The sequence below is a fragment of the Ranitomeya imitator genome, chromosome 9, assembly GCF_032444005.1.
Source record: "Ranitomeya imitator isolate aRanImi1 chromosome 9, aRanImi1.pri, whole genome shotgun sequence".
Classification (NCBI taxonomy): Eukaryota; Metazoa; Chordata; class Amphibia; order Anura; family Dendrobatidae; genus Ranitomeya; species Ranitomeya imitator.
The window spans coordinates 147,549,507-147,574,710 of NC_091290.1; the positions used below are offsets into that span (position 1 = coordinate 147,549,507).

General features: G+C 48.9%; 1 protein-coding gene across 2 annotated transcripts; it reads right to left on the reverse strand.

The window, feature by feature from the left end:
• Positions 1–5,465: 5,465 nt before the first annotated feature.
• Positions 5,466–23,738, reverse strand: CA7 (carbonic anhydrase 7). Of its 2 annotated transcripts, none has more exons than XM_069739378.1 (7): positions 23,622–23,738; positions 15,453–15,650; positions 13,098–13,216; positions 12,779–12,874; positions 12,396–12,458; positions 8,516–8,671; positions 5,466–6,052 (listed from the first exon to the last, which is right to left on the reverse strand). In XM_069739378.1, exons 1-7 carry the CDS (start codon positions 23,659–23,661, stop codon positions 5,924–5,926), a joined length of 801 nt encoding a protein of 266 aa, XP_069595479.1. In that variant the 5' UTR covers positions 23,662–23,738; the 3' UTR covers positions 5,466–5,923. The 2 variants fall into 2 exon arrangements, with proteins under 2 accessions (XP_069595479.1, XP_069595478.1); XM_069739377.1 differs by lacking the exon at positions 23,622–23,738 and adding an exon at positions 23,433–23,589.
• Between the last annotated feature and the right edge of the window lie 1,466 nt (positions 23,739–25,204).

A 25,204-nucleotide genomic window follows, 5' to 3' on the forward strand; every position in this document is an offset into this window, starting at 1 on the left:
CCAAACCGCTGCATGACCAGCTCTACCCTCGCCTACTGTATCCTCACCCATCCCTTGTAGATTGTGAGCCCTCGCGGGCAGGGTCCTCTCTCCTCCTGTACCAGTTATGACTTGTATTGTTTAAGATTATTGTACTTGTTTTTATTATGTAAACCCCTCCTCACATGTAAAGTGCCATGGAATAAATGGCGCTATAATAAATAAATAATAATAAGATACAGGGCAGCAGCGTATGCATGACTCCCACCAGGACATGGATGCTCCTCCATTGTCTGATGCTTGGGCATTTTGGAGGGATTACTGAGTGGTTGTCTAAAGACCCCCATACCATGAGACTAATCTCAGCATGCTGCCCGGTCAGCTGATCTGAGACTAGAGGTGTTTTGGAGAGATGGCTGTTGAGCAGAGGAAAGCCGGTCATAAATAGAGCCAAAGGCATCACCCTGCTCTCCCAGCGCGTTCCCCCAGATATACTGCTGGACATGAATTAGTGGGGGCTCACCACTGGACATGAATTAGTGGGGGCTCACCGCTGGACATAAATTAATGGGGGCTCACCACTGGACAGTAATTAATGGGGGCTCACAGCTGGACATGAATTAGTGGGGGCTCAATCATCTGATTGTCAGCTTCTGGGATCACGTTGTCCCTTGAAACCACAACTCCCATCATGCACGGAGGGAAACTATATGTCAAGGGGAGGGGTGCGCTAAGCTTACGGGGCAGTGACCCTTGTGTAATGATGCTGATAAGGACGGGACTGCGCGTCCCAGGACAGTGGCACTAGGTGAAGGGGCAATGCAGACCAGCAGGGGGTCCGGCCTCTCTTGGGCTGCTGCACCTCCCTATATTTTTTTGTATATTGTGCATTATCCTTTTTTACATTGCATCTGGCAATGTGCGGAGATGTGGACAGGGCTGATTCTGCACAGCTCTTCCTCTACAGCCCCCCATACACATGCAGAGCTCGGGAGAAGCGACATGTGGGGAAGACCCTGACCATAAATGCTTTATGCTATAAAACACTGGAGGAAGATGTCTCCTGTGATGAGAAGCTCCTGTCTCTAGGTGAGGAGGCTGGATTGTGAGCCCCTGGGGTGGCCCTGAGATGTGTGCACCCTCTGTATAGCTGCAGGATCACTACCACACCTGGCCACTAGATGGCAGAATTGAACAATGATATAATCACTTCCCCAGACAAACCAGCAGCGATGTCACCTGTCCCATATCAATAAGCTTTTATAGCGCCAACAAATTCCGCAGCACTGTACAAAGATTGTAATATAACATCATGGAAATGTCCATCAGATATGGATTGTATCATCACCGTATAGGCTATCGCTATATAATCAGTCCCAGCATTGGCCGAGGACGCTCATCGCCCAGCACCACAGACATCTCCATTGGTTTTCACATGGTGTTCAATGGAGACAAAGAAGGAACAAAAATGACCCATCGCCATATTTATATCCGCATCTGACACGGGACTGCCCAAACGGCCCCTGTGTAGCCAGGGGGGCTGAAGACGGGTCCGCGCCGCTCCGTTCTGGATGGTTTTATTCTTTTTACCTTATTCTTTCACAAGTTCCAGATCTCTTTGTCATCTGAAATCAACTTAATAATGTAAATCCGTTCCCCCAAAAGAGGGACCTTGGGTGACCTCAGAGTCGCGAAAGATTCAAGGAATTTGTAATTTTATTTTTTTTCTAGTGTTTGAATAGATATATTTCTGACATTTCTTATGTCCTGACTCCTCCGTCCATGGACGTGGTCATGGGGGCACAGAGACACTGATCCTTCCCCGTGTGGGGGGCTCTGGAGGAGAGGTCCCACCTGAGCCGAGGAGACCTCCGGGAGGTCAGGCCGCTCACTGCTGCAATATTTATACCGGAGCCCAGATCTGTTTCACCCTCATTATAATGCAGAACTGAGGGTCCGCTCTCGGCACTAACCCTTCTAGTGCAGGGGGGACAGGACTTGTGTTTGACAGATTGAGGATAATTCTGATACCTCTCTGAAGTCGGCCGTCAACATATTACTATTGAAACGTGGAAACCATCAGCAAGCAGCTGTTGACGGATCCATTCTTCATTTCCGATGCTTTAAGTGACCTGCTGAGTAACAGCTGCGAGTCTTGCTGACTTTATAAAGGGGTTGTCGACCTCATTTGTTAGGTTTTTTTTTTGCCTTTTTCCGCCAAATCGATCCCGGTCCTGCACACTTGGCACATTTTGCAAACGTTACCAGGATGTTCCCAACCTTACTATTCCGTCTCTATCAGGTGTTTACATCCGTATTTTGTGCCCATAAATGGGTCCAAAAGCTTTTTTTTCACCCGTTTTTAACCATTTGAACAGGACCCTGGAGACAATCTGGGGGGGTCCAAAATGTCCCTTTGCCCCATAAAAAAAGCTTTTAAAGACTAGTGATAGTTGGGGGCCTGTTGGAGACTCTGCACTGGGGGCCACAAGCCTGGAGTTTCCCCCCGGCCGCTTCTACACCACACTTAGGTTTTCTTCTAGGAAAATGAAAACCAGAGCAGGATCCTTTATAAACAGAGAATGAAACTCAACCCCCGAGGAGCCCTCCATGCTGTAATCTGGAGGTGTGAGCTTGTGCCCTCCGCTCAGCACTGGCATCGGGGGTGTGAGATGCCCACCACGGATTAAATACCCGGCTCTGTTTTCACAACCCGCACCCAAGACTGTGGATGAAATCCAACAGCGCAGATCCTGTTACTCCAAGAGCGGCCGACAATTAGCAGAAGTGGCTGCACTTACCATAAAAAAAGAAAGTGTGAAGTATCTAAACCTCTGTATCTAACCTTGACAAGTGTGACGCTGTCTTCTGAGCCGTGTATCTAATCTTATCCTGTGTGATACTGACTGCTGCACTGTGTATCTAATCCTATCCTGTGTGATACTGTCTGCTGAGCTGTGTATTTAATCCTATCCTGTGTGATACTGACTGCTGAGCCGTGTATCTAATCCTATCCTGTGTGATACTGACTGCTGAGCCGTGTATCTAATCCTATCCTGTGTGATACTGACTGCTGAGCTGTGTATCTAATCCTATCCTGTGTGATACTGTCTGCTGAGCTGTGTATTTAATCCTATCCTGTGTGATACTGTCTGCTGAGCCGTGTATCTAATCCTATCCTGTGTGATACTGACTGCTGAGCTGTGTATTTAATCCTATCCTGTGTGATACTGACTGCTGAGCCGTGTATCTAATCCTATCCTGTGTGATACTGACTGCTGCACTGTGTATCTAATCCTATCCTGTGTGATACTGTCTGCTGAGCCGTGTATCTAATCCTATCCTGTGTGATACTGACTGCTGAGCTGTGTATCTAATCCTCTCCTGTGTGATACTGACTGCTGAGCTGTGTATCTAATCCTCTCCTGTGTGATACTGACTGCTGAGCTGTGTATTTAATCCTATCCTGTGTGATACTGACTGCTGAGCCGTGTATTTAATCCTATCCTGTGTGATACTGACTGCTGAGCCGTGTATCTAATCCTATCCTGTGTGATACTGACTGCTGAGCCGTGTATCTAATCCTATCCTGTGTGATACTGACTGCTGAGCTGTGTATCTAATCCTCTCCTGTGTGATACTGTCTGCTGAGCTGTGTATTTAATCCTATCCTGTGTGATACTGACTGCTGAGCCGTGTATCTAATCCTATCCTGTGTGATACTGACTGCTGAGCCGTGTATCTAATCCTATCCTGTGTGATACTGACTGCTGAGCCGTGTATCTAATCCTATCCTGTGTGATACTGACTGCTGAGCCGTGTATCTAATCCTATCCTGTGTGATACTGACTGCTGAGCCGTGTATCTAATCCTATCCTGTGTGATACTGACTGCTGAGCCGTGTATCTCATCCTCTCCTGTGTGATACTGACTGCTGAGCCGTGTATCTAATCCTATCCTGTGTGATACTGACTGCTGAGTCGTGTATCTCATCCTCTCCTGTGTGATACTGACTGCTGAACTGTGTATCTAATCCTATCCTGTGTGATACTGACTGCTGAGCTGTGTATTTAATCCTATACTGTGTGATACTGACTGCTGAGCCGTGTATCTAATCCTATCCTGTGTGATACTGACTGCTGAGCTGTGTATCTAATCCTCTCCTGTGTGATACTGACTGCTGAGCCGTGTATCTAATCCTATCCTGTGATACTGACTGCTGAGCTGTGTATCTAATCCTCTCCTGTGTGATACTGACTGCTGAGCCGTGTATCTAATCCTATCCTGTGATACTGACTGCTGAGCAGTGTATCTAATCCTATCCTGTGTGATACTGTCCGCCATAGGACACAGCGGTGTTGTGTGGCTGTATGACTGGCCGCCTATTGGTCCATATATCGGGGTCTGATCCCCCATGTTTGGTTTTGTGCGGCTGCGGTTCACTCTACTAAATACTAGACCTTGGAGGAAGAGTGGAGGCCACAATCCGAGCTGCTGGAGGTCTAGTGTGAGGTCTCCACCATCAGTGATGGTTTGGGAGCCATGTCATCTGCTGGTGTAGGTCCACTGGGTTTTATCAAGACCAAAGTCAGTGCAGCCGTCTACCAGGACATTTTAGAGCACTTCATGCTTCCCTCTGCCGATAAGCTTTTTGGAGATGGAAATGTCATTCTCCAGCAGGACTTGGCCACCTGTCCACACTGCCAGAAGTACCAATACCTGGTGTAAAAACAACAGTATCACTGGGCTTGATTGGCAGCAAACTCGCCTGACCTTAACCCCATAGAGAATCTATGGAATATTGTCAAGAGGAAGATGAGACACCAGACCCAACAATGCAGACGAGCTGAAGACTGCTATCAAAGCAACCTGGGCTTCCATAACCCCTCAGCAGTGCCACAGGCTGATCGCCTCCATGCCACGCCACATTGATGCAGTAATTAATGCCAAAGGACTAAGTATTGAGTGCATTTACCGAGCATACATTTTAGTATGGAACATTGCGGATTTTACAATAATTTTTCAATCTAGTGTGTTAATATTCCAATTTACTGAGATAATGACTTTTGGGTTTTCATTGGCTGTAAGCCAGAATCATCAGCATTAACAGAAATAAACACGTGAAATAGTCATTACACATTGAGTGATTTATATAATGTTTTTTTGTATTGAAGAACTGAAATAAATTAACTTTTTTGATGATATTCTAATTTTGTGAGATGCACCTGTATATAGCAGGACAGCACAGTCCGCACCGTGGGGACACGTGACGGTACAGATCGCAGGTCGTCTTCTAGGATCTATCCATTATAAGAATGCTACATGGCAATATCTGACGAGAGCGTGTTGGCGTCCATCATCCTCTGCAGACAGACGGGTTCACGCACCTTTTATTACACGCAGATTCGATACCAGGACAATCACGTCACTGACTCTAGAATCTGATGACCGGCGATCGCTTATGATCAATGATGGATGTGACACAATTTAGTAAAAAACATAATTTATTTGCAGGGGGGAGGGGGGGGATCATACACCCATAATGTCACCTATTTCCACAAACCGAGCGACATAAATAATCATAAAGCGTCCCGAAATGAGGCAGTGAGACCCTCAGCTCTGTGCAGACCCTGAACAGGCAGCTCTTGCCGAGGGATTTCAGCTCTGAAGGAGCAGAATTATGACTATAATACAGAATTCTATTCAGGACGGAGCAGATTCTTTTTCTCATTAATGAGGACGGTGAAGCTGGTGCGTTATCTACAGAAAATCCATCATTACCATTCAATTATTGCAAATATTCGGGTCAAATCACAAGAGAAGAGCGAGAATCTAGAGCGGGGCCCGAATCTGATTACTGTAAAAAGAGAAGGCAAAGTGCGGCCCCCAGGGGCCCGGCAGACAGCAAGTTTGGTCCTTGATAAAGTCTCCAGTCTGACTGACATCAACACTTGAAGGAGGCCTGTACTTTTCTCCCATTCAGAGGCTGCGGAGGCCGGAAGTTGTTCACCATGTGGACCCTCTCGTCCTCATCTTCTCCGTTAATCAGGAGGGTCTTCCTGAATCTCTCCATCTAGAAATACACAGGGGCCGTCAGACACCGATCGCTCCATTACCAAAAACAATACATTTTTGAATTATGTTTTTTTTTTTATTCTTTAGTGTAACTGCTCTAAAAAAACGCAATTTTTTTCCCCTCATTATTTTGAAGTTTTGAAACATGACTGGTGAGGAAAAAAGAAAACAAAAACTGACATTTCATCGAAGCGGATCCACTTCCAAACCTCTTTAAAAAAATGTTGCCGAAAAACTTTTACAAAATCTCCACAAAAAAGGGACCATTTTTAAACTCAATAAAATCCTGTTTTAACATAGCCTTAGCACTGTCTCCAACTTTCTGATATCACTGCAGCCAAGACAAACCCACCCACGATCAACGCAAAAATGGTCATCTTGTAGCTTTCTGGCTGAACTACAAGTTCCAGCATACTTTGCCCCGTTCGCTTCCTGCGTCTTACCTGTGTTCACACATATGACTATAATGTAGCAAAGCAATGAGGGTACTCCCAGCTCAGGGAGTGTCACCCTTTCCCTATCATTGAAGATAAGTGACTGCTTCGCCTCCTTCTTGTGACATGCGTCACCCTGTCAGCTCCTCGGTTCACGTAATAATAGGCACCAACGCCATTTACACAGCTCCTGCCCTGAATGTACACGGCTCGGACCCTGCAAACCTCAGGTGGCAGTAATATCAGTTTACTCCTCGTCACTTTCCACCTTCACAATCTGAAGGCAAATACACAATGAGCGAAAACATTAATCCTGACACAACCAAAGTCGGAAGGAGGGGAGTTAATGCCCCCACTATTCCCTACTTCCCAAATATGATGTCCAGTGTTGAGACCCCCACTTGTAGCTTTCATTGCAGGGTCTTATTCCACCTGATTAGAATCTTACAGTAAAATGGCTTTGGTCAAAAATAATTAATGAAGCAATACTCTTACTGTAATAATCTGCCAATTTGGCACTTGCCTAGTCCTGGTCTGTGCTTCCAGGTACCGTCCTCGACACCCTGAAAATATCTGCTCTGCCAATCAGTGGCCTCAATGATGACCCGACCCGCCCCACCTGTGATTGGCTGGGCAGACGTTGACCATATTAAAGGGTGTCAAGGACCAGGAAGCTGAGAAAAACGTGGACCGGAGAAGTGTCAGACCGGGACTTGCGGGTGGTCGGGGACAGAGTATTCCTCCTTTTATTATGTATAACCCCCTCTGGGCCAGGTTATTGGACTGGAAAATCTATTTAAGTGATGGCACTATGCCAGGTTAAGAAGTGACCAGTTCATAAGGCCCCTGTCCACCATGTTTCCTGTAACTAAAGTCATCACAGTTCACCATCGGAGAGGAGGCAGGAGGAAGACAGATGAGTGTGCAGGACAGAGGAGTCTGGAAGCCCGAGGATTCTGGAGAGGGGAGGACAGAGGAATCTGGAGAGAGGAGGACAGAGGAGTCTGAAGAGAGGAGGACAGGAGGAGGAGGACAGAGGAATCTGGAGAGAGGACAGGAGTCTGGAGAGAGGAGGACAGAGGAGTTTGGTGGAAGGAGGACAGAGGAGTTTGGCAGAAGGAGGACAGAGGAGTTTGGCGGAAGGAGGACAGAGGAGTTTGGCGGAAGGAGGACAGAGGAGTTTGGCGGAAGGAGGACAGAGGAGTTTGGCGGAAGGAGGACGGAGGAGTTTGGCGGAAGGAGGACGGAGGAGTTTGGCGGAAGGAGGACGGAGGAGTTTGGCGGAAGGAGGACGGAGGAGTTTGGCGGAAGGAGGACGGAGGATTTTGGCGGAAGGAGGACGGAGGAGTTTGGCGGAAGGAGGACGGAGGAGTTTGGCGGAAGGAGGACGGAGGAGTTTGGCGGAAGGAGGACGGAGGAGTTTGGCGGAAGGAGGACGGAGGAGTTTGGCGGAAGGAGGACGGAGGAGTTTGGCAGAAAGAGGACGGAGGAGTTTGGATGAGAGGTGGACAGAATACTCTGGCAGTGGCTCTCCTAGAGAATACAGGAGCGCTCGACCATGTGTTCCTGTGATTGGCGGGTCAGGAGAGAAAGCTGTTGGATCAATGATCGAATGTATATTGGGGCCTATAGTCCAGAGATTCTTGACCTTGATACTTTGCTGCCAGTCACAGCTTTAGGGATCACATAGCCGCTGTGGCTGTCTGTGCGGCTGATCATGAAGCCACATTACATTGTGTGTGATGGCGCCGTCCATACAGTACACCCCACTTACCTCTGCATTATCCTCTGAGAAGTCTCATATCTTAGCCAGAGTGGAGAATGGTGACAACGATTGTCCCTTTCTATGGAGGACCCCTCCTGTCTTGTATTACACAGACCTCCAATTTATGCAATGTTTTATTTCCCCTGTGGCGGCGCTGCAGGAGAAAACCCCACAGACTGGAGCTGATGCTGGGGTTCCCAGCAGGGGGACGTGTGTTATCTGCATGTTTTCATGTAGCACCTCCAACAACTTGGGATTTTACCTGTTTTTCTGAAACTGTTATCGGCTCTTTCAGGACAATCCACGTGACACTTTCATTCAGGGGCGGAGTGGTAAGAGAGCCGGGATACGTCCAGTATTCCAGGCTGGATGGCAGCAGACATTTTGGATTGAAGCTGTTAAATTGCGCTTTGGTTCCCTTAACAAGAGCAAAACGTCAGTGGTGAATATCAGACTCGAAGACAAACCGATATAAACCCACCAGTATCGCGTCCGCCCCCTCAGCGCCACACCAGAGGGTCACATTATGTTCTAATGAATCTGTGATTGCTGCATGTTCTCGATAACGGAGCCAGTAATTAGGCAGCTCCCCATAGATATGGCTGGCAGCTTCTCACTGCTCTGTCTTTAGCTGTGGTTGTTATGGGGGCTCTTCATGTGCAATGGATCATGGATATAATGGGGTTCCCACGGGTTTACCGCAACAGAGAGGAGCCAGAAGACCGTGGCCTTTAATTTTTTTCCTACTCCTGCACTGATCTGAAACACTTCACCTTCATATTAAGCTGTCCAGGTTTCTTTCATTGAGAGCTCTTGGAAGCTTTCCTGCATTAAGGCTCTGAGCTGTTCACTATTGGCCGCTTCACTTCTCCTATATATTCTGGGCCCCGGCAAGCACTCATTGCCAGAGATAGCTTCATGCTGCATGGTTTAGGAGATGGTGGCTTGCTGTTGTTGTAGTTGTTGTTTGAGTATGTTTGGATTTATCTAAGACTATTGCAAGGTTTTGGTGGAGTGCTAATCCCCTTTTTCTTCTACTTGGCTTTTTCCCATCCTACACTCCCGGTGTTTTCCTCTGTGGTATATGTGTGTATATTTGTATGATTGGAATTTTCCTTTATTCCTGTTTGTATTACCTTGTTAGTCTGGTGTATTACAGTACACTCCTACTCTGCTATTCCCTGGGTCGTGGAAGGGTACAGACTGTGGGCGAATTCAGGAGCTGAAGGAAGGTATGTGGCCCTGGTGTCTTCACAATCAGAAGTAATGCGGGGAACAAGGCTAGCTAGGGTGCACCTATATTTGTGTGTATGTGATCTGTGTATACGTGTGTGTGTGATCTGTGTATACATATGAGTGTGTCTGTGATCTGTGTATACATGTGTGTATGTGCTCTGTGCATACATGAGTGTGTGTATGTGCTCTGTGCATACATATGAGTTTGTTTGTGATCTGTGTATACATATGAGTGTGTCTGTGATCTGTGTATACATGTGTGTATGTGCTCTGTGCATACATGAGTGTGTGTCTGTGCATACATATGAGTGTGTGCATGTGCTCTGTGCATACATATGAGTGTGTGCATGTGCTCTGTGCATACATGTGTGTGCATGTGCTCTGCATACATGTGTGTGCTCTGTGCATACATATGTGTGCATGTACTCTGCATACATATGAGTGTGTGCATGTGCTCTGTGCATACATATGAGTGTGTGCATGTGCTCTGTGCATACATATGAGTGTGTGCATGTGCTCTGTGCATACATATGAGTGTGCATGTGCTCTGCATACATATGTGTGCATGTACTCTGCATACATATGTGTGCATGTACTCTGCATACATATGAGTGTGTGCATGTGCTCTGTGCATACATATGAGTGTGTGCATGTGCTCTGTGCATACATATGAGTGTGTGCATGTGCTCTGTGCATACATATGAGTGTGTGCATGTGCTCTGTGCATACATATGAGTGTGTGCATGTGCTCTGTGCATACATATGAGTGTGTGCATGTGCTCTGTGCATACATATGAGTGTGTGTATGTGCTCTGTGCATACATATGAGTGTGTGTATGTGCTCTGTGCATACATATGAGTGTGTGCATGTGCTCTGTGCATACATATGAGTGTGTGCATGTGCTCTGTGCATACATATGAGTGTGTGTATGTGCTCTGTGCATACATATGAGTGTGTGCATGTGCTCTGCATACATGTCTGTACTCTGTGCATACATATGTGTGCATGTACTCTGCATACATATGAGTGTGTGCATGTGCTCTGTGCATACATATGAGTGTGTGCATGTGCTCTGTGCATACATATGAGTGTGTGCATGTGCTCTGTGCATACATATGAGTGTGTGCATGTGCTCTGTGCATACATATGAGTGTGTGCATGTGCTCTGTGCATACATATGAGTGTGTGCATGTGCTCTGTGCATACATATGAGTGTGTGCATGTGCTCTGTGCATACATATGAGTGTGTATGTGCTCTGTGCATACATATGAGTGTGTGTATGTGCTCTGTGCATACATGTGAGTGTGTATGTGCTCTGTGCATACATGTGTGTGCATGTGCTCTGCATACATATGAGTGTGTGCATGTACTCTGCATACATATGTGTGCATGTACTCTGCATACATATGAGTGTGTGCATGTGCTCTGTGCATACATATGAGTGTGTGCATGTGCTCTGTGCATACATATGAGTGTGTGTATGTGCTCTGTGCATACATATGAGTGTGTATGTGCTCTGTGCATACATATGAGTGTGTGTATGTGCTCTGTGCATACATGTGAGTGTGTATGTGCTCTGTGCATACATATGTGTGTGCATGTGCTCTGCATACATATGAGTGTGTGTATGTGCTCTGTGCATACATGTGAGTGTGTGTATGTGCTCTGTGCATACATGTGAGTGTGCATGTGCTCTGTGCATACATATGAGTGTGCATGTACTCTGCATACATATGTGTGCATGTACTCTGCATACATATGAGTGTGTGCATGTGCTCTGTGCATACATATGAGTGTGTGTATGTGCTCTGTGCATACATATGAGTGTGTGTATGTGCTCTGTGCATACATGTGAGTGTGCATGTGCTCTGTGCATACATATGAGTGTGCATGTACTCTGCATACATATGTGTGCATGTACTCTGCATACATATGAGTGTGTGCATGTGCTCTGTGCATACATATGAGTGTGTGCATGTGCTCTGTGCATACATATGAGTGTGTGTATGTGCTCTGTGCATAGATATGAGATTGATCTACTAGTGATTGTTCTGTGCCCATAACTTTTCATCAGACGGTATAAAGAGGCCGGAAACGAGCATCAAACGACTTCATTATTATCGATTACTCTCGTTTATTGTCCTGAACTCAGCGCATGTAAACACAACCGAAATGTTTGTGTGATGGAGCAATATGTGAGCATTTAGTTCCCCACTTAAAATTTTTGCCTAATACCGGCCCTGATGAGAGCACGGGGCAGGTTTATGGATAGTCTGATGTTATTATATCAGTTTTCTCTGCCCCAATGATCCCCAGATGTGAGGGCCGGTGTGACGGCAGTAGGGGCATGACCCTGCGTCCTCACCGCTCCTGTTCCTGCTTTTTATGACCTCGGCTCTTGTCAGATGTGATATTCTGTCGCTCCGGACCTTCATATCACCACCCAGCACTCCAGCCCCAAATGAAATTCCCATCAGCAAACACTGGGCCGATAACATAATGTGCGGCGGATGTTATGTGATCTGTATGTGTATATGATCCCCAGAAAGTGACATAAGCCGAACCATAATACCCGAGAAGTGAGTGCACGGGATGTGAAAGGGGGAATGGGTGGAATAATACACTGTTCTAGAAGGAAAAACACGCAATTCACGTCCGGACACAAAGACGGGAGAATTCACACAATGCGCCGGTGACAAAGACTCCGCGGTCCGCGGCTATAAATAGGGAGATGTATGGGGACAAGTACGTGCGGGAGGAAACCTGAGAGGACGCATGGAATAAAGACGATATGGACATTTCTCTCTATATAGGAAGGCATAGAAAGCGTACAATGCAAGGCGTGCCCCCACACACCTGACACCGCACAATGGGGGGCACCGACAGCTCGCAGCGTTCACTCACCCTAAATCTGACCATGTACAAGGCGTCTGTCAGTCGGTCCAGTCCCGGATGCTTCTGCCCAATCTGAACACAAAAATAAGACTATCCATGAAGGAGATACAAAGTAACGAATCATACACTGCACCTGAATGAGGTCTGTCTGGGCATGCTGGGAGCTGTGGTTCCCCAAGATTTGGGGAGCCGCAGGTGTAGCCCATGTGATAGTCTTGCCCTCTCTACACTAATTTCCTCTCCTGTGGTTTACCACCTAGCTGTAATAATCTGCGGATTACATGATCGGTCCTTGAAGGACACTTTGATTTTAGAACTTAATTCTTTCCTTCTGTCCATAGAAAGTTTTCTACAAGTGCAAAATTCCTGAATATGGAACATTTAATACTGACGTCCAAGAAGACCCCGATGACCACGAGTCCGTCCGACGCCGCTGCTGCCTCTCCAAAACTGAGGAAGGATTTTGCATTCCAATGAACCAGGTGAAGCTGCGGGCACAATGAGAAAAAGTCATAAAAGTTTGAGAAGTTGTAAAAAGTTTAAGGCTGTAAAGTGTGAAATTCATAATCGGTGTTATAATGGGTTGTTAACGCTGCTGTAAAGGGTCACGAGCCCATGAAATGCGTAATGTGGAGACTATTTCAAGAGCCCACACCTAGAAAACTAGAAAAATGCCCCGCCGGAGCTTCTGGTAATAAGGCTCATCCATACCTCGCAGGGGTAAGACTTGCCGTCCACCGTGTGCTCAGATCCTCCATTGTGTTGGGTTCCCCAGTGGAAGTGGAACTGCTTGAGGCGATAGGAATCATTCAGTGGTCCTCCGGTGATCACTGCAAGAGCCAAACAGCAAACTTGGCAGAAATCTAATACTTGCATTTTTTTAAAAATATTTTTTGCATTGAAGATGCCATAAGGCCCATGTGGTGGGAAGATTCACTGAGTACTTTGGAAGGGTGCAGGGATAGAGCCTGGCATGGTGGCTGCAAACAGTGTAGGAAACACTGTGAACATCCCACAGAGGGATGAGCCACAGGATGGAACTCCTCATCCTGAACAGCCTGCCACTTGTAACTGGGGGACAGATACATCAGCAGTATATGGTGTGCCACCACAGGTAATATCCCAGGATGGAACTCCGCATCCTGAACAGCCTGCTACTTGTAAGTGGGGGACAGATACATCAGCAGTATATGGTGTGCCACCACAGGTAATATCCCAGGATGGAACTCCGCATCCTGAACAGCCTGCTACTTGTAAGTGGGGGACAGATACATCAGCAGTATATGGTGTGCCACCACAGGTAATATCCCAGGATGGAACTCCGCATCCTGAACAGCCTGCTACTTGTAAGTGGGGGACAGATACATCAGCAGTATATGGTGTGCCCCCAAAGCTTATGTTCCAGGATGGAACTCCGCATCCTGAACAGCCTGCTACTTGTAAGTGGGGGACAGATACATCAGCAGTATATGGTGTGCCACCACAGGTAATATCCCAGGATGGAACTCCGCATCCTGAACAGCCTGCCACTTGTAAGTGGGGGACAGATACATCAGCAGTATATGGTGTGCCCCCAAAGGTTATGTTCCAGGATGGAACTCCGCATCCTGAACAGCCTGCCACTTGTAAGTGGGGGACAGATACATCAGCAGTATATGGTGTGCCCCCAAAGGTTATGTTCCAGGATGGAACTCCGCATCCTGAACAGCCTGCCACTTGTAACTGGGGGACAGATACATCAGCAGTATATGGTGTGCCACCACAGGTAATATCCCAGGATGGAACTCCGCATCCTGAACAGCCTGCTACTTGTAAGTGGGGGACAGATACATCAGCAGTATATGGTGTGCCCCCAAAGCTTATGTTCCAGGATGGAACTCCGCATCCTGAACAGCCTGCTACTTGTAAGTGGGGGACAGATACATCAGCAGTATATGGTGTGCCACCACAGGTAATATCCCAGGATGGAACTCCGCATCCTGAACAGCCTGCCACTTGTAAGTGGGGGACAGATACATCAGCAGTATATGGTGTGCCCCCAAAGGTTATGTTCCAGGATGGAACTCCGCATCCTGAACAGCCTGCCACTTGTAAGTGGGGGACAGATACATCAGCAGTATATGGTGTGCCACCACAGGTAATATCCCAGGATGGAACTCCGCATCCTGAACAGCCTGCTACTTGTAAGTGGGGGACAGATACATCAGCAGTATATGGTGTGCCACCACAGGTAATATCCCAGGATGGAACTCCGCATCCTGAACAGCCTGCCACTTGTAAGTGGGGGACAGATACATCAGCAGTATATGGTGTGCCCCCAAAGGTTATGTTCCAGGATGGAACTCCGCATCCTGAACAGCCTGCCACTTGTAAGTGGGGGACAGATACATCAGCAGTATATGGTGTGCCCCCAAAGGTTATGTTCCAGGATGGGACTGTCCCGGGTGAGAAGGACCAGCTGGTGAGTGGGAGTGACCAAGGAAATAACTGGACATGTGCACAGCCCCATAGAATAAGATGGGTACAAGTGCTGTTCGTCATTACCACAGACAGCCCTCGTCCAAGTTAAAAGATCATCTGCACTAAACCAAAGGGTAAAAAAAGGCAAATGGCGTCTCACAGAAGTTGTCAGGTGCGACATTTCAGAGGAAATCTGCAATGTCTTACTCAGTTTTCTGGCAGCTTCCTAATCAGTTCATTGCTCCGAATCCACCCGCTCAGCAAATATTTGGCCGCCTGGCACCACATGAATGTAATCTGTGTTATCCATGTGGGATCTCACAGGGAAGCAGAATCCGTCACCTGAAGAAAGGGCCGGACCGTTGTGAAGTTATGGGGGTGTACTGAGGATACATCGCTACTGCTATGGTGCTGCCATAGAAAACGTGTCCTAAGATCCAACTGTGATGTGTGTGGTCTTCACTGAATATGGACGTTGGGTAACTGAGTATATTAATATTCGGACAGAAGGAGACGAGAGTTGGAGCAGAGGGGGTCAGTCTCTGGGGCCAGTAATGGACGCACACCACAGATGTCAGACAGAATCCCACCACCCTTGGATCTCACCTGTCTTATCGTCATTGTCGTCAAACTCCACCGTGACAGAGTGCCCGTTGTTGGACATGTCGATGGACGTGCACTGATCATAGGACACCACCAGAGGCTTCAGGCCGGGATTGAAGACGGCCTGACTGGCGACTATATTAATAGGAGACTGACGATTGCCCTGGGCGATGGGGAAGTATCGGTACCACTCGGAGGGACCTACGGGAGGAACAGCACAAGATGAGCGCCAGATAAGAGGACTAGAGATTCACAAGACGATCATAATTTATCATAAAGTGCAGCCCTCGCTGTGCCCCCCAGAGATCAGCCGGCGCTGTGCCCCCCAGAGATCAGCCGGCGCTGTGCCCCCAGAGATCAGCCGGCGCTGTGCCCCCCAGAGATCAGCCGGCGCTGTTCCCCCCCCCCAGAGATCAGCCGACGCTGTTCCCCCCCCCCCCCCAGAGATCAGCCGGCGCTGTTCCCTCCCCCCCCAGAGATCAGCCGGCGCTGTTCCCCCCCCCCAGAGATCAGCCGGCGCTGTTCCCCCCCAGAGATCAGCCGGCGCTGTTCCCCCCCAGAGATCAGCCGGCGCTGTTCCCCCCCAGAGATCAGCCGGCGCTGTTCCCCCCCAGAGATCAGCCGGCGCTGTTCCCCCCCAGAGATCAGCCGGCGCTGTTCCCCCCCAGAGATCAGCCGGCGCTGTTCCCCCCAGAGATCAGCCGGCGCTGTTCCCCCCCCCCAGAGATCAGCCGGCGCTGTTCCCCCCCAGAGATCAGCCGGCGCTGTTCCCCCCCAGAGATCAGCCGGCGCTGTTCCCCCCCAGAGATCAGCCGGCGCTGTTCCCCCCCCAGAGATCAGCCGGCGCTGTTCCCCCCCCAGAGATCAGCCGGCGCTGTTCCCCCCCCCAGAGATCAGCCGGCGCTGTTCCCCCCCAGAGATCAGCCGACGCTGTTCCCCCCCCAGAGATCAGCCGACGCTGTTCCCCCCCAGAGATCAGCCGGCGCTGTTCCCCCCCAGAGATCAGCCGGCGCGGTGCCCCCCAGAGATCAGCCCCCTGCCGTGACCCCCATTGATCATCATCCCCCTGCCGTGACCCCCATTGATCATCCCCCTGCCGTGACCCCCATTGTTCATCCCCATGTTGTGACCCTCACATCAGCCGGTGGGTGACCCCCAGCGATCAGCCCCCGCTGTGACCCCCAGCGATCAGCCCCCGCTGTGACCCCCAGCGATCAGCCCCCGCTGTGACCCCCAGCGATCAGCCCCCGCTGTGACCCCCAGCGATCAGCCCCCGCTGTGACCCCCAGAGATCATCCCTACAAATGGGGGTTATAAAAATGGGTTCTCCGATTTTCACAACCCTTTTAAGTTGGACATTGTCTGCTCACAGCAGATGGTTTGGTACAGTTGTTTAGGTAATTGTATTAATATAATTGTGTGAATATATTTCCATAAGCCTGTACAGAAAATCCCCGCAGCGGACGAGACGGACCCCGAGCAGCATGTCCAGTTTGCATGGGGCTGTGATATATTGTGACTCAGCACTTGACAGGTCCGTGTCACAGAATACGCACATTTCTGCATCTCTTGGCAGGAAAAATGCAGCTTAAAATACAAGAGCTTCTCGCTAAATTAGGATTTCATCAAAACGTTAATTTATTTCAGTTCTTCAGTACAAAAAATGAAACTCCTATAATAATATTTTGTGGCTTCCCCTCCTTGTGGAGTGTGTCAGTGACGCCTTCTGGACATCTGTCAGATCAGCAGTCTTCCCCATGATTGTGGAGCTACTGAAAGACTAAGGGACCTTTATAAGCACTTAGGAGCCTTTACAGGTGTTTCTTGTTAATTATTCTAATTTACGGAGATAATGACTATTGAGTTTTCATTGGCTGTAAGCCATAATCATCAACATTAACAGAAATAAACGTGAAATAGATCACTCTGTGTGTAATGACTCTATAGAATATAGGAGTGTCACGTTTTGTATTGAAGAACTGAAATAAATTCAACTTTTCGATGATATTCTATTGTGAGCAGCACCTGTAGATGCTTTTGTTTTGTTGCAGATTTTTCCCCACTCATTAGTTTGGGTGAAATCTGCAGAAAGAATTGAGATGCTGCAAATTTAATTTTTGCACCAAATCTGCATGGAAAAACTAGGATCAGGGTGCCTCCTAGGTTAGTGCAGCCCTCCGCACATAGCCGGCGGTCCGATCTCTGCTGTGGGTAAATTGCAAAAAAATTTGAAAAATGATCATACAGCACCATCCTGCACTATTATATATTACTTTCCTTACAGCACCATCCTGCACCTGTATATTGTTTTCTTTTCAGCAATATCCTGCACCTGTATATTGTTTTCTTTACAGCACCATCCTGCACCTGTATATTGTTTTCTTTACAGCACCATCCTGCACCTGTATATTGTTTTCTTTACAGCACCATCCTGCACCTGTATATTGTTTTCTTTACAGCAATATCCTGCACCTGTATATTGCTTTCTTTACAGCACCATCCTGCACCTGTATATTGTTTTCTTTACAGCAATATCCTGCACCTGTATATTGCTTTCTTTACAGCACCATCCTGCACCTGTATATTGTTTTCTTTACAGCACCATCCTGCACCTGTATATTGCTTTCTTTACAGCATCGTCCTGCACCTGTATATTGCTTTCTTTACCTCACCATCCTGCGCTATTATATTGCTTTTTTTACAGCACCATCCTGCACTATTATATTGCTTTCTTTACAGCACCATCCTGCACCTGTATATTGCTTTCTTTATAGCACCATCCTGCACTATTATATTGCTTTCTTTACAGCACCGTCCTGCACCTGTATATTGCTTTCTTTATAGCACCATCCTGCACTATTATATTGCTTTCTTTACAGCACCATCCTGCACCTGTATATTGCTTTCTTTACAGCACTGTCCTGCACCTGTATATTGCTTTCTTTACAGCACTGTCCTGCACCTGTATATCGCTTTCTTTACAGCACCATCCTGCACCTGTATATTGCTTTCTTTACAGCGTCATCCTGCACTATTCTATTGCTTTCTTTACAGCACCATCCTGCACCTGTATATCACTTTCTTTACAGCACCATCCTGCACTATTATATTGCTTTCTTTACTGAACCATTTTGCACCTGTATATTGCTTTCTTTACAGCACCATCCTGCACTATTATATTGCTTTCTTTACAGCACCATCCTGCACAATTATATTGCTTTCTTTACAGCACCATCCTGCACTATTATATTGCTTTCTTTACTGAACCATTTTGCACCTGTATATTGCTTTCTTTACAGCACCATCCTGCACTATTATATTGCTTTCTTTACAGCACCATCCTGCACAATTATATTGCTTTCTTTACAGCACCATCCTGCACTATTATATTGCTTTCTTTACAGCACCATCCTGCACTATTATATTGCTTTCTTTACAGCACTGTCCTGCACCTGTATATTGCTTTGTTTACAGCACCATCCTGCACTATTCTATTGCTTTCTTTACAGCACCATCCTGCACCTGTATATCACTTTCTTTACAGCACCATCCTGCACTATTATATTGCTTTCTTTACACGGTAGAGGCATGCTTTAATCTTTCAGGCTCCGGAACTAAATGACTGTGGTGCAGTGTAGTGCAACGAGTCTAGCATTTCATATTGTGCAGCTAATGAGATTACCATTCACTTGGGGCCTGAGGAAAAGACGAAAAGCGAGTAGAAATGGTGTCTGTGCCTGTGATAAATGGCGAGCAACACCAGCAACCTCCAGCGATGATCAGGGGATATAGAACAGGTATATAGATACGTGATATAAAGCTGTAATCATGGAGGGAAGGGAAGTTCCTACATTTTCCATCACTTATTTTATGAATCGGTTTCACCCCAGTCTGTAATGGCTGATAACAGAGAGCAATAGATTATATTCACCTGTCCTAAAACCTGTCTCTGCTAACAGTAAGCAATAATCCACATTCTCTTCTCCACAATCTCTTTGGACATCAGTTCTTTAGCAACCTGTTATTGCTGATAACAGAGAGCAATAAACCACAGTAATATGGATCGGGACCCGCACAGCCATAGCTCCTCTACAGGATGGCGCGGTGCAATGCCACCCTTCAACTTGGGACAAATGTCATCTCTCCTGATCTCTCTGTTTTATCAAACCCCCCCCCCAATGATTTTTTCTTAGGGGGCTGCTCGGTGCCGTTCCTCTGTTACACCTCCTGGAAATTCAAGAATAAATTGGCAACTGGGTGTGACAATCTAATACTCTCAGCCCTGATTAGACCTGCCCCCAAGATGGTAATTGTCACCATTATCGGGTCATTCGTTAATTTCCAGGAGGAATAACAGAGGAACGGAACAACCTGCTGGAAACAGGTGCTCCAGATTCGTTATTTTCTGGGAGAACGGTGCTTATTTCTGCGGGAACTGATCTGTCCAGTGGGGGTTGTAGTCTTCGTCTCATCTCTCCAGCCGAGACACTTCTGTCCTTTTAGTTTTCATTCACCTTTCACCTTTTACGATTCTACATTTAGAAACAATAAAGGTTCATTCATCTGTTGTGGAAATACAATCAGAGGCGGAAAAGCAAAGACACCAAAGAACGAACCTGTTCTGCCTGTAAAGAAGCCATAAACGCTAAACTGAGGGAGCAGCGATAAGTGACAAGTGTACCTGCTGGGCGGGCTATTGTTCTCTGTTATCAGGTATTCCTGGCTGTAGGCTGAGAGAATGGCTGCTCTTCCTGACCTCCACCGATCGACAGCCTTCCATGAGCATGCATACGGAGAGGACTGCCAGTCACTGATTAGGACCGCCCACTGGACTCCTAATATTAAATATTGGACTCCTGTTTTCTCAGGAAATGTTGGGGCATGGAGTGATTGGGCAAGGTGAATGTCAATATGACCAATCCTTCATTCTCAGGGTAGATAAGCAGCTTCCAGAGGGATCTGGAGGAGGATGAAGGAGTCTGGAAAGGGTAGAGGGGTCTGGAAGAGGAGGACTGTAAGTGCAAGGGAAAGACGAGCCTAAAGGAGTCTGGTGGGGGACAGTGTAATCTGGAGGAGGACAGAGGAGTATGACGGTGACAGAGGAGACTGGAGGGGGACATTGTAATCCAGAGGGGTCTGGAGGGGGACGGGAGTATGACGGGGGACAGAGGAGACTGGAGGGGGACAGTGTAATCCAGAGGGGTCTGGAGGAGGACAGGGGAGTATGACGGGGGACAGAGGAGACTGGAGGGGGACATTGTAATCCAGAGGGGTCTGGAGGGGGACAGGAGTATGATGGTGACAGAGGAGACTGGAGGGGGACATTGTAATCCAGAGGGGTCTGGAGGAGACAGTGTAATCCAGAGGGGTCTGGAGAAGGACAGGGGAGTATGACGGGGGACAGAGGAGACTAAAGGGGGACAGTGTAATCCAGAGGGGTCTGGAGGGGGACGGTAGTATGACGGGGGACAGAGGAGACTGGAGGGGGACAGTGTAATTCAGAGGGGTCTGGAGGAGGACAGGGGAGTATGACGGGGGACAGAGGAGACTAAAGGGGGACAGTGTAATCCAGAGGGGTCTGGAGGGGGACGGTAGTATGACGGGGGACAGAGGAGACTGGAGGGGGACAGTGTAATCCAGAGGGGTCTGGAGGAGGACAGGGGAGTATGATGGGGGACAGAGGAGACTGGAGGGGACAGTGTAATCCAGAGGGGTCTGGAGGAGGACAGGGGAGTATGACGGGGGACAGAGGAGACTGGAGGGGGACAGTGTAATCCAGAGGGGTCTGGAGGGGGACGGGAGTATGACGGGGGACAGAGAAGACTGGAGGGGGACAGTGTAATCCAGAGGGGTCTGGAGGGGGACGGGAGTATGACGGGGGACAGAGGAGACTGGAGGGGGACAGTGTAATCCAGAGGGGTCTGGAGGAGGACAGGGGAGTATGACGGGGGACAGAGGAGACTGGAGGGGGACAGTGTAATCCAGAGGGGTCTGGAGGGGGACGGGAGTATGACGGGGGACAGAGGAGACTGGAGGGGGACAGTGTAATCCAGAGGGGTCTGGAGGAGGACAGGCGAGTATGATGGGGGACAGAGGAGACTGGAGGGGGACAGTGTAATCCAGAGGGGTCTGGAGGAGGACAGGGGAGTATGACGGGGGACAGTGTAATCCAGAGGGGTCTGGAGGGGGACGGGAGTATGACGGGGACAGAGGAGACTGGAGGGGGACAGTGTAATCCAGAGGGGTCTGGAGGGGGACGGGAGTATGACGGGGGACAGAGGAGACTGGAGGGGGACAGTGTAATCCGGAGGGGGACGGGGACGGGAGTATGACGGGGGACAGAGGAGACTGGAGGGGGACAGTGTAATCCAGAGGGGTCTGGAGGGGGACAGAGGAGACTGGAGGGGGACAGAGTAATCCAGAGGGGACTGGAGGAGGACAGGGGAGTATGACGGGGGACAGAGGAGACTGGAGGGGGACAGTGTAATCCAGAGGGGTCTGGAGGAGGACAGGGGAGTATGACGGGGGACAGAGTAATCCAGAGGGGTTTGGAGGAGGACAGGGGAGTATGACGGGGGACAGAGGAGACTGGAGGGGGACAGTGTAATCCAGAGGGGTCTGGAGGGGGACGGGAGTATGACGGGGACAGAGGAGACTGGAGGGGGACAGTGTAATCCAGAGGGGTTTGGAGGAGGACAGGGGAGTATGACGGGGGACAGTGTAATCCAGAGGGGTCTGGAGGAGGACAGGGGAGTATGACGGGGGACAGAGTAATCCAGCGGGGTTTGGAGGGGGACAGGGGAGACTGGAGGGGGACAGTGTAATCCAGAGGGGTCTGGAGGGGGACGGGAGTATGACGGGGACAGAGGAGACTGGAGGGGGACAGTGTAATCCAGAGGGGTCTGGAGGAGGACAGGGGAGTATGACGGGGGACAGAGTAATCCAGAGGGGTTTGGAGGAGGACAGGGGAGTATGACGGGGGACAGTGTAATCCAGAGGGGTCTGGAGGAGGACAGGGGAGTATGATGGGGGACAGAGTAATCCAGAGGGGTTTGGAGGAGGACAGGGGAGTATGACGGGGGACAGAGGAGACTGGAGGGGGACAGTGTAATCCAGAGGGGTCTGGAGGGGGACGGGAGTATGACGGGGACAGAGGAGACTGGAGGGGGACAGTGTAATCCAGAGGGGTTTGGAGGAGGACAGGGGAGTATGACGGGGGACAGTGTAATCCAGAGGGGTTTGAAGGAGGACAGGGGAGTATGACGGGGGACAGAGGAGACTAGAGGGGTCTGGGGGGGACAGATGTTTGGAAGAGGCTTCCCCCTCACTGACGAGACATGAACACTCGGCTGATCGGAGCGTGCATGTGTATGAGGAATGTAGCTGAACCCTGTAACATTACAGCCTTTTTTTTTACATATTTTAATATCTCCAGTCTTGTGGAAATTTCTATAGTTCAGTGTTTTCTGCCATAATCTTATTATCTTCCCCCCGGGCTCCCAGTAATCTGGTAATGAAGCAGTTTGGAGTGATAATCTGCACACAACGCGAGCGCCTGGGACCGGCGACAAATACTAATTAATACATTGTGTTCTCATTTCCAGCACCGCCAACCAGGAGGATAATAGCGGGGATTGTTCTCGCTGCAAGGAATCCTGATGTGACGGACAGGTGAGAAGGGAAATACCGGAGCGGAGAAACCGGGGGAATCAGATAATCAGAAATACAGGGGGTGATCACTAAAGCTCCCACCGCACGGATCGCAGGGGCTCGGGGGGGCCAGAAGGCTACTAATTCTATTACTGATAGACCACCCTGAAGGAGCACATCTGGAGCATTTCACAAAGCTCATTAGACCCTTCTCCAAAGTGTCCGGTGAGAAGCAAAAAGTGTCTGATAAATGTCGCAGATGGCGGATCTAGAATGGAGGAGGATTGATAATAGATGAGGCGGATGAGCGATGGTGGATGAGAGCTGAGATACCTGACACATTGTGACAAGAGGCGAGTGATGGGCGAGATACGGAACGCTGGGTGCTATCCGATGGTACAGGGATCGCTAGCTGCATGCTGGATATAGTCACCGGCGCTGCAGACGATCACGGACCCAGGGATCTGATCTCCTACAGATAATATTACACCTAGGAAGGAAGGAAAAAGGATGATGAATTACCGTCCTCCTCTCCGTATCCCCAGCAGTGTTGGCCGGTCATGGTCACAGGCTGCAGTCAGTCTCCGGATCTGTCCCCGCTCTCTAGACCTGTAGCTTTATATCACACGGTACCTGTTCTCAGCCTCTTAAAGAGACAGTAACAGGTGGGGGGGGGGGAGTCTTTACCCACCTCTCCTCCCCTCTGGGTGTATGCCACTATGGAGGGCCGTCCTGTGCTCTCTGGGGTCCATTCACATACAACTCTGCGCTATAATCCTTCACTATCTGCTTGCTGGCAGTGAATAGAAACTTTTTTTTTGTTTGTTTTACCTCTAGAGAAAACTACAAACCTAATGCTTCTCACTGCTGAAGATTTGTTCCAATGGTATCAGTCCAGGCAATGCTACGAATGGTGATGGATAACGTCAGTCGGAGTCCGGGGAGGTTACATCACAGGTATCCTATGGACTAGATACGATTGTGTGCACTGGGGGCGTGTCCAGGCACATGGAAGAAATTCACACACGCCCCCAATGCACATCCAACCCGATTTGCATATGATTTCTACGCTAGATTTCTCATGACTGGTGCATTGGATCTCTGCAGAAAAGGTGTCATTTTGATTGGGAGACACAGTGACACCATTACGACCAGGTGTAAAAACCTGCTGACGAGCTCCTTGTGAAGGGTATGTGCCCAAGGGACCCCCAGCAACAAATAATAACCAAGCAACGTCGGACTTCAAAGGATGCAATGTGCAATGGTATCTGCAGCTAAAATCGACACTGGATTTTTATTCCGCTGCATCGATCCATTTACCCTGCAGATTCTCTTTGCAGCAAAAATATCACATGACTGCAACATGCGAATAAATCTGGTGTTCAGCGAATGTCTGATGTTGGCCGCGGACCCCTGGGATGAGGCCGGAAACAGGGGTCCTTAATATGGTGCAGACAGGGACGTCGGGGTCTGTCCAGGCGTTGAAGGGTTACAGGGATCCAGTGTCAGACAAATAATGGGGTGGAAATAGCAGCGAGAGGAGATCTGGCCATTGTGTGCACACATATACCGGCCCCTATAGACAATGTATAGAGGACAGGACAAAGGGTCTCCAGAAAGCGGCTGTGTGCCGGGGGGGATCACATCGCATTTCCCATTCTTCAGGGTTAATGGTAACGTATTGACACAAAATCACCATTGTTTCCAGGGAAGAATACGCTTAAAGGGCGACTCCATACCCAGAGACGATGAGCCCGGACAATGGAGGATATCCGCTGGTGATCCGTATTACAGCGCTGACACATTGTACCGCCATGCTGGAATAAAGAGGAAGAGGCTGACGAGCTGTCACCGGGACGTTAATCATCAGCTCAGCGCTATGTGTAATCTCAGGGCCATCCATCCCCTGTCACCCGGACATTCGGGAGGGTCCGCCGTGTGCTCCGGCCAGGACCTGTCTCCATAAGCCAATTATTAACAGATCCGAGACATAAATCTCCTTACCGCAGTGAAAGCCATGAGAGCCGGGGCCGGCGGTGCCCACAGGGACCGAGCGTTATGGGGGCTCCTGTATTATGGCCGGTGGGCAGCGTATAGGGAGCGGA